The sequence below is a fragment of the Rosa rugosa genome, chromosome 5, assembly GCF_958449725.1.
Source record: "Rosa rugosa chromosome 5, drRosRugo1.1, whole genome shotgun sequence".
NCBI classification, from domain to species: Eukaryota; Viridiplantae; Streptophyta; class Magnoliopsida; order Rosales; family Rosaceae; genus Rosa; species Rosa rugosa.
This window is the reverse complement of record NC_084824.1, coordinates 259013-268220: the sequence shown is the minus strand read 5'-3', so window position 1 is coordinate 268220 and position 9208 is coordinate 259013. Positions and strand designations below refer to the sequence as shown.

General features: G+C 41.9%; 1 protein-coding gene across 1 annotated transcript; it reads right to left on the bottom strand.

The window, feature by feature from the left end:
* Positions 1–8169: 8169 nt before the first annotated feature.
* LOC133708995 (uncharacterized) lies at positions 8170–8871 on the bottom strand. Its single transcript, XM_062134590.1, has one exon. It carries the CDS (start codon positions 8869–8871, stop codon positions 8170–8172), a length of 702 nt encoding a protein of 233 aa, XP_061990574.1.
* Positions 8872–9208: the final 337 nt, after the last annotated feature.

Below are 9208 nucleotides of genomic sequence, written 5' to 3'. Positions count from 1 at the left end.
TTCTTGGCCGTGCTTTCAACTAACACAGGGTTTTATAAACAGTGGGTACTACACCTTTTCGATGACAAACATTGCTTGATGATACTAAAGAACTGCTATGAGGCCTTGCCAGACCATGGGAAAATGATGGTAGTAAATTTGGTTATACCAGAAGCCCCTGAAACTAGTCTTTCTGCTAAAAGCTTGTTTCAGTTTGATATGTTCCTGATGAACACCACTACAAGTGAAAGGGAGAGGACAGAGAAAGAATTCGAAAGTTTGGCAAAACAAGCAGGGTTTTACACCATTCGAGTGGCATGTTCTGCATTTAATTTTTCAGTAGTGGAGCTTTTCAAGAGCATGTAATATCTGCCTGCAGCACGGCTCATACACACTAAAAGGTCAGCCAACCAAGTAGCCCACCTATTAGCTCAGGATGCAATGCAATTACAAAGTAATTCTTTTTCTTAGATGTTGCCCTCCGCCTGTGGACAGTGCGTTGAATTCTGTTGCAATGCTGTCTAATCAATAAAACAACTACATTCCCCTCAAAAAAAGAAAAAGAAAAAAAAAGCATGTAACTGTTTAAGGAAAATCGTAAACTAACAGAGAGAGGGAGAGAGTTTAGATGGAGAGAATGAAGAGTGAATTGGTGTGTTTATTCTTCTCACAATGGAGGGTTTATATAGGGATAAAAAGCATGGAGTAATACTATTACATTCCATTACTCTTACCACTATTACATTTAATATCATCCATTTACTTAAGTGCTTTCATACATAACATTAACATGATTGATACCAAACTTCTCCACTCTTAAGTGCTATCATACATAGCCATAATAATGCTATTTACATGATATAGACATAATAGTTTTACCACAATTTCATGTATACTACAACACTCCCCCTTGGATATTTCATGTCGATAGTATTTGTCTAAGCTGTGCGCTTCGAAATTGCCTCGTTAAAAACCTTGCCAAGTAATAAAACCCTGTGGGAAAAAACAACCTTGGTCGAAGGAGAAAAAGAGTGCAACGCGCATTAAGTGTGGAGTATGTTTCTAGATACTCCCCCTGATTTATTCTCCCCCTGAAGATCATGGGAGTTCGGATAACCTTCTTAATCCGATGCTCTTCACATGCTTCTCGAAAGGGGTTTTTGGTAGCGACTTAGTAAATAAGTCCGCTACATTATCCTCTGATCGGATTTGATTTACTTCAATGTTTAGAAGTGTTTGCTGTTGCTGATTGTAGAAGAATTTCGGTGATATATGTTTAGTATTGTCACCCTTGATGAAACCTAATTTCATTTGCTCAATACAAGCTGCATTATCTTCGTAAATGCATGTAGGTTTATCTGTGGTAAACTTCAAACCACAAGTTCCTCGAATGTGTCTATTTATAGACCTTAGCCATATGCATTCACGCACAGCTTCATGTAGAGCAATAATCTCTGCATGATTTGAGGAAGTAGCAACAAGGGTCTGTTTTGTAGATCTCCAAGATATCGCCGTGCTTCCCATGGTAAAGACATAACCTGTTTGGGAGCGACCTTTATGGGGGTCAGAGAGATACCCCGCATCAGCAAATCCCATCAAAACATTATTTTTATTTTGATGGAGGGGAGGAGGAGAACGTCGGTCACCATTGATGGTGTCGCCGGCGTCTACATTACGGAAGGTGGCTTTTTGCCTCATGGGGTCTGATCTCATGCTTCCGTCTTTTCTTTTCTCTTTGTAGGAATAAAACAAGCCCATATCAATCGTACCCTTTAAGTATCGAAAGATTGTCTTTATGCCAATCCAATGGCGGCGTGTTGGCGCAGAACTATGTCGAGCTAACAAGTTCACTGCGAATGAGATATCCGGTCTTGTGCATTGAGCTAAATACAATAATGCGCCTATCGCACTTAGATAGGGTACTTCAGCCTCTAATAATTCTTCGTCCTCATCCCTTGGACGAAACGGATCTTTTGTGGGCTCAAGACTTCGGCCGATCATGGGAGTACTTACAGGCTTTACTTTATCTTCATTAAAGCGCCTTAGTAATTTTTGAGTATATGCTGACTGATGGATCATAATCCCATCACTACGGTGCTCGAGCTCTATTCCGAGGCAAAACCGTGTTTTCCCAAGATCTTTCATCTCAAACTCGGATTCCAAATATTTAGCAGTTTCTTTTAACTCATCTAGAGTTCCAATTAGGTTCATGTCATCGACATAAACTGCTACAATTGCAAATCCGGAACTTGTTCTTTTAATGAACACGCAAGGGCATATTTCATTGTTAACATATCCCTTTCCAATCAAGTAGTCACTTAGACGGTTATACCACATCCGTCCGGATTGTTTCAATCCATATAGTGAGCGTCTTAATTTTATTGAAAACGCGCTCCGTGGTTTAGAGCCACTTGATTTTGGTAATTGAAGTCCATCAGGAACCTTCATATATATCTCTGAATCTAGATCCCCATAGAGATATGCTGTAACCACATCCATAAGCTGCATGTCAAGTTTTTCGGAAACTACCAAACTGACAAGGTAGCGGAACGTTATAATGTCCATTACGGGAGAGTATGTCTCCTCGTAGTCGATTCCAGGGCGTTGTGAGAAACCTTGTGCCACAAGGCGGGCTTTATATCTCATCACCTCATTTTTCTCATTACGCTTTCTAACAAAGACCCATTTATGGCCAACAGGCTTTATATTTGGTGGTGTCAGCATTATAGACCCAAATACCTGTCTCTTTGTTAGTGAATCCAATTCAGTCTGGATCGCATTTTTCCATTTAGGCCAATCCGCTCTTCGTTGACATTCTTCAACAGAGCGAGGCTCGATATCATCATATTCTATGATTCCTTTTGCAACATGATATGCAAACGCATCATCAATTGCCATAGAATTTCTATCCATCATCTCATGTACACTATTGTAATTTATGGAGATTTCTCTATTCTCTGGAGTTGGTTCTGACATTGGAGCGTCCCCCAATGATGTCTCTTGGACATAACCATAATCCGGAATATTCTCGTGAGATGGATTATTCATATCTATGATTAATGGATTATTTTGTGCCAAACTCGCTTTCTTTCTTGGGCGAGAATCCATCGAACCTACAGGTCTCCCGCGCTTCCTGGCAGGAGCCATGGGCCTAGCCAATGTGTCACCCATAGAGGGAACGTTGGCGCCATTCTCATGTATTTTTGAGATGGCATTATGTCTTTTAGGGACATCAATCCTTGCAGGTATATTTGCAGCAGGTATGTGTGATCTCGTCACTTTAGCGATATCAGAAAACGCATCAGGCATCGATTCTGCTACGTTCTGAAGATCGAGAATTCTCTGCACTTCTTTTTCAGATTGTGCGGTTCGGGGATCAAGATGGGACAAAGTGGGGACAAACCACGACAATTCCTGTCCTTTTTGATGAACATTAGTGTTCATGTCTCCCCCTAAAGGCGGGAAGACTGTCTCATCAAAGTGACAATCCGCAAATCTAGCGGTAAATAGATCACCTGTCAAGGGTTCTATGTAGCGGATTATGGTTGGAGAGTCATAGCCAACATAAAGGCCTAATCGTCTTTGAGGACCCATTTTAGTGCGCTGTGGTGGCGCAATTGGCACATAGACTGCACACCCAAATATGCGTAAATGTGAGATATTAGGCTCATACCCAGTTACCATCTGGGACGCAGAAAAAGGTTGGGTGGCAGTGGGCCTTAGACGAATAAGCACAGCTGCGTGTAATATTGCATAGCCCCAAGCAGAAATAGGGAGATTGGTGCGCATAACCAATGCCCTAGCAATCATTTGAAGTCTTTTAATGGCAGCTTCTGCGAGACCATTTTGGGTATGTACATGAGGGACAGGATGTTCAACCTCGATCCCAATGGACATGCAATAATCATCAAAAGTTTTTGATGTAAATTCCCCAGCATTGTCAAGACGAATTGACTTAATAGGATGATCAGGGTGGTGAGCCCTTAACTTAATGATTTGTGCTAGGAGTTTAGCAAATGCAGCATTTCTTGTGGATAAGAGCATGACATGTGACCAACGTGTCGATGCATCAACCAACACCATAAAATATCTAAATGGTCCGCAAGTTGGATGTATAGGTCCACAGATATCACCTTGTATTCTTTGCAAGAATGGTATATTTTCTTTAATGTCTTTTGCATAGGATGGTCTCGATCCTATTTTTGCTAAAGAGCAAGCTTTGCAAAACGAATGATATGCTTCAGAAGTAATTCTTTGAACCTTTCTTTGGTTCGTACTTCCTTTTGTTTTAAAGAATGGATGTCCGTGTGAAGTTTTTAATATACGGAGCATCATATCTCGACCTGGGTGTCCCAAACGGTCGTGCCAAAGTTTGTATGTGTCGGAATCCCATAAATTTTCATTCATGACATGGTTGGATTCAATGACTCTAATAGTGGTTGCGTACAATCCACTAGAGCGACACATGAGTTTCTCTAATACTCGTGTATTTCCGTAGTTATTAGAGGTGATGTAAAGGAACTCTTGTCCATTCTCACAATGTGTTTTCACATGAAAATCATTGGCTCTTATATCTTTAAAACTTAATAGGGTTCTTCCAGCCCTTGGAGCATATAAAGCTTCGGCGACATTAATATTTGTGCCATTCGGCAATAGAAATTGAGCTGGTCCACGACCATGAATCAATTGAGATGGTCCTGCCATCGTGGTCACTGAAGATTGACTAGGCGTCATCCATAAGAATAATTGCCTATGTCGTAATATAGTATGTGTGGTGCCACTATCAAGAAGGCATTCCAATTCTCCCGAAGACATACTGAAGAAATAAAGTTCGGAATATTAACACATGTCAATGACATTGGTAATGCGATACTTTATTAATAGGGAAAATAGTCAATGATTACATCAAAGTTTCCAAAGTTTATTCCAATATAAAATCAAACTTTATACAAATTGTAATTGCTCAATCCGTTTGGTAATTCCAATAAAATATGACCAGGTAAGTAGAGAGATGTTGGTGGAGCGAGGCTCGCTTAAGTACCCCGATCTCAATTACTTGCCTAGACATCATACTTCATTGGGTACGCCACATGAGAAAGAGTCAATTCAATTGTTATTTGACTAAGGCACATTTGCCGTTTTATTGGAAAATAGAAAAGACTATTTTAATCAAAGTCTGCGGCATCCTCGTGCTCTTCATTTTCAGCTTTGAAGTCTTTTATGGTGAGAATAACATCTTCACCATTTTCTTCTTCAGCAAGGTGAGCTTCTTGCTCCCTCATTTCCCTGTACTCCTTGTAGCGTGCAGCTAGTTGAGTACTTGCTTGGCATTGCTTAAACCAATGCTCGATTGATCCACACCTATGACACATGTCATTGTGGTTGACTTTCTTTATTTGAGGTGCACGTTGTGGATATTCCCTAGGCGGGTTGTTGCTGCTACTACCACGGCGTATTATGCGACCTCCACGGCCCACAGTGTTATGGCCCATGGTGTTGTTATATTCTCTTTTCCCACGTGTGGAATTGCCACCACGTGTGCCCGCTCCAAAGTTGCGGTTTCCTTCCTTATTGGGGCGGTTGTATGGACCCATTCGTCCGTCATGTCCCCTGTTATTAGGGTATACATGCCCCTTATTAGTAGGGTACCGCTCCTTGCGCCCTTTCTTGGGTGCATTATAATTTGCCTCATGAACGCTTTTGGTTCCTACGGGCCTTGAATTATAATTCTTCACAAGGATATTGTCGTGTTTCTCCAACACCGACAAAATATTGATAAGCTCATTGAACTTCGTAAGTCGTCCAGCATTAAATTCAGTGCGATATTGCTTTGATAGTATAATTGCTGCGACGGGGAAGGTGGAGAGAGTCTTCTCAATTAGCTCTTCTTCTGTGAGAGGTTTTCCACAGAACTTCAGCATGGCTTTTAGCCGAAGAGCTTCTGAATTGTATTCAGCAACAGACTTGAAGTCGGAGAAGCGTATATTGTTCCATTGAACCTTCAAGTCAGGGAGGAGGGAATCTTGGATATTATCAAAGCGCTCTTCTAGCGCCACCCATAGGTCCCTTGCATCTTTGATGGACATATACTCTAATCTGAGTGCTTTGTCCATATGGCGTCGCATCAAGATAATTGCTTGTGCATGCTTTATGGGTGTTCGTTGGAACACAAGGCCCGCGTTTGGTTCCTGGATTATGGGCAATATCCCTTTTGATGTGAGATGGTTCTCAACGTCAGTTTTCCAACTATGGTAATCCGAACCAGTTGAGTCAAGGATTTGAAATTCGAGTCTAGGTTCATTCGACATCCTTGAAATATAAGAAGAAAAAGATGTATTAGTTTCGGAGTTTAAAACTTCCACGAAAAACTAAAACAATAAGATTTCCGAGCTATGCTACCAAGAAATCAATTTCCAAGAATATTTGGATTAGACCGAAACAATGATGTTTAATAGGGTCATAAGTCGATGCTTGCGGACGCTCTTAGTCCGAATATTATGAACACTCTTAGTTCATTGACTACGAACGCTCTTAGTTCGTTTAGCGTGAATTTCTATAATTCCGCTTTTTAATTGTAAGTTCCCAAAAAGAAAAAGGAGGAGAAAAATAAATAAAAACTCAAAAGCGGGAACTTTTAGTAAAGAATACCTTGAAATAGTGTTGTCGGAAATGACCGAAAAAGTTGCCCAAAAGCTTCCGGAAAGTCGCCGGAAAATGGCTTGGAAAGTCGCCGGAAAAGTGTCCCGAAAGTCGCCGGAAAGTTGTCGGAAAAATGTCCCGAAAGTCGCCGGAAAAGTCGTCGGAAAGTCACCGGCAAAGTGTCCCGAAAGTCGCCGGAAAAGTCGTCGGAAAGTTGTCGGAAAAGTGTCGACAGATGCTAGGCAGTCTATAATTCCGCTTTTTAATTGTAAGTTCCCAAAAAGAAAAAGGAGGAGAAAAATAAATAAAAACTCAAAAGCGGGAACTTTTAGTAAAGAATACCTTGAAATAGTGTTGTCGGAAATGACCGAAAAAGTTGCCCAAAAGCTTCCGGAAAGTCGCCGGAAAATGGCTTGGAAAGTCGCCGGAAAAGTGTCCCGAAAGTCGCCGGAAAGTTGTCGGAAAAATGTCCCGAAAGTCGCCGGAAAAGTCGTCGGAAAGTCACCGGCAAAGTGTCCCGAAAGTCGCCGGAAAAGTCGTCGGAAAGTTGTCGGAAAAGTGTCGACAGATGCTAGGCAGCAGCTCGGCAGCTGCTAGGCAGCAGCTCGGCAGCTGCTAGGCAGCAGCTCGGCAGCTGCTAGGCAGCAGCTCGGCAGGTGCTAGGCAGGTGCTTCGGCAGCTGTTCGGCAGCTGCGCAGCAGGGGCTCGGCAGGGGCTCGGCAGATGCACTCGGCAGGTCTCGGCAGCTTTCGACAGGACTCGGCAGGGCTCGCTCGGCAGCTTCTCGGCAGGGCTTCTCGGCAGCTTCTGCGCAGCTGCTCGGCAGGTCTCGGCAGCAGTCTGGCAGAACTCGACAGCGGTCCGGCAGCGGTTCAAAACTTCCGGCAGCCGGTTCGGGCGGTTTCCGGCCGGTTCTGGAGGTTCTGAAACCGGTTATGGGCTTCTTGAATCAAGGGCTTTGATATGTACTAGGTTTTGGAGGTTTTTTGTAGGTTTGGAAAAATGGCTTTGATCGGATTATGAACTTCCTCTATTTTGACAATTTCGATTCTAATTCTAGAGCAATTTCGTGCTGATAACGTGTTTAAGGAAAATCGTAAACTAACAGAGAGAGGGAGAGAGTTTAGATGGAGAGAATGAAGAGTGAATTGGTGTGTTTATTCTTCTCACAATGGAGGGTTTATATAGGGATAAAAAGCATGGAGTAATACTATTACATTCCATTACTCTTACCACTATTACATTTAATATCATCCATTTACTTAAGTGCTTTCATACATAACATTAACATGATTGATACCAAACTTCTCCACTCTTAAGTGCTATCATACATAGCCATAATAATGCTATTTACATGATATAGACATAATAGTTTTACCACAATTTCATGTATACTACAACAGTCGTATAATAAAAGCAAAGCAAGGCATATGCGCACAAGATCGAGTTAATAATTACCTTATTTTTAATAGATAAACATGGGCAAAATAACAATGATTTTGATGAATCTTATTTATTGATACATATTGATCGATATGAGGCATGGTTGAGCTAGCTAGACAGGGCAGCATGCTGGCTTTGTTTTATGTCATTGATGGGATGATGATGATCCAGCTGATCATTAGTAGTACTGAGTAGGATTCCGAGTCGAAGCGAAACGAAGGCATCAATGCAAGCATATTCGACTTGAGCAAGACTTAGTTGCTCAACGTCCCAACGGCTCAGCGTGATATCCTTATGCTTGTTCATCTCCTTGTTCAGGAACTCCATGGCCAAGGTTTTAAGTCCCTTGCATCTGTGGCTTTTGTCTCTGTACTTTTCGGCGGCCATATGAGACACATCCACAGCACGTGAAACATGCAATCCCAAACGAGCCAAACGTTTAACATCCTCCTTAACTTGCTTGCCAACAAAGCTGATGTTTTGGTCGGCCAGAAAAGTGGTGAGAGAATGAGGAGGAGCATTGTTAACTATCTCGCCGGTTTGGGTTTGCTGAGAAAACTGGAAGATGAGGCAACGGCGACGAACGTCACAGAGTTGAATGATTGCGACTTGGTAATCATGAGCTTCAGGGTCGAAGCGCCATTCGGTGTCGAGCCCTACAAACAAGTTCATCTCATGGCTGCCAGTGCCATGCAAGTAATAAGTTTCGTTAATCCACTGATCGACGATATGGGGGCTTCCGGTTACGGTAGTCGTGATACGGTCTTCATAGAATTCAATATGATACAACTTGTGATCCGAATCCGCCATTGACAATATACTACAAGTCGATCTATGAACGAATATGAAACATGTGACTGGTTTAAATGGTTTGAACTTCAAACCAGGGGGTGGATGTGTGCGGGTGCTAGGCCTGATCTCGACCTCTTTTATATACTTGGTATGGAGTGGGCATATTCAAACAGTCCAAGTACCAACACCAAGCTAAATCGCTATTGGTATCTTATGGACGTGTTAAAAAGGTCCCTATTTTTATTTTTTTCCTTCTATTAATATACGTTTGGGTGTTCCTATTCATAATTCCAAAATGTATGACAATCACAACACTTGAAGTATGAATAGAAACATAAAACCACATGATTTGCAT

Coding starts and splice junctions, on each gene's coding strand:
- LOC133708995 (XM_062134590.1), bottom strand. CDS start 8,871: ATGGCGGATTCGGATCACAAGTTGTATCATATTGAATTCTATGAAGAC.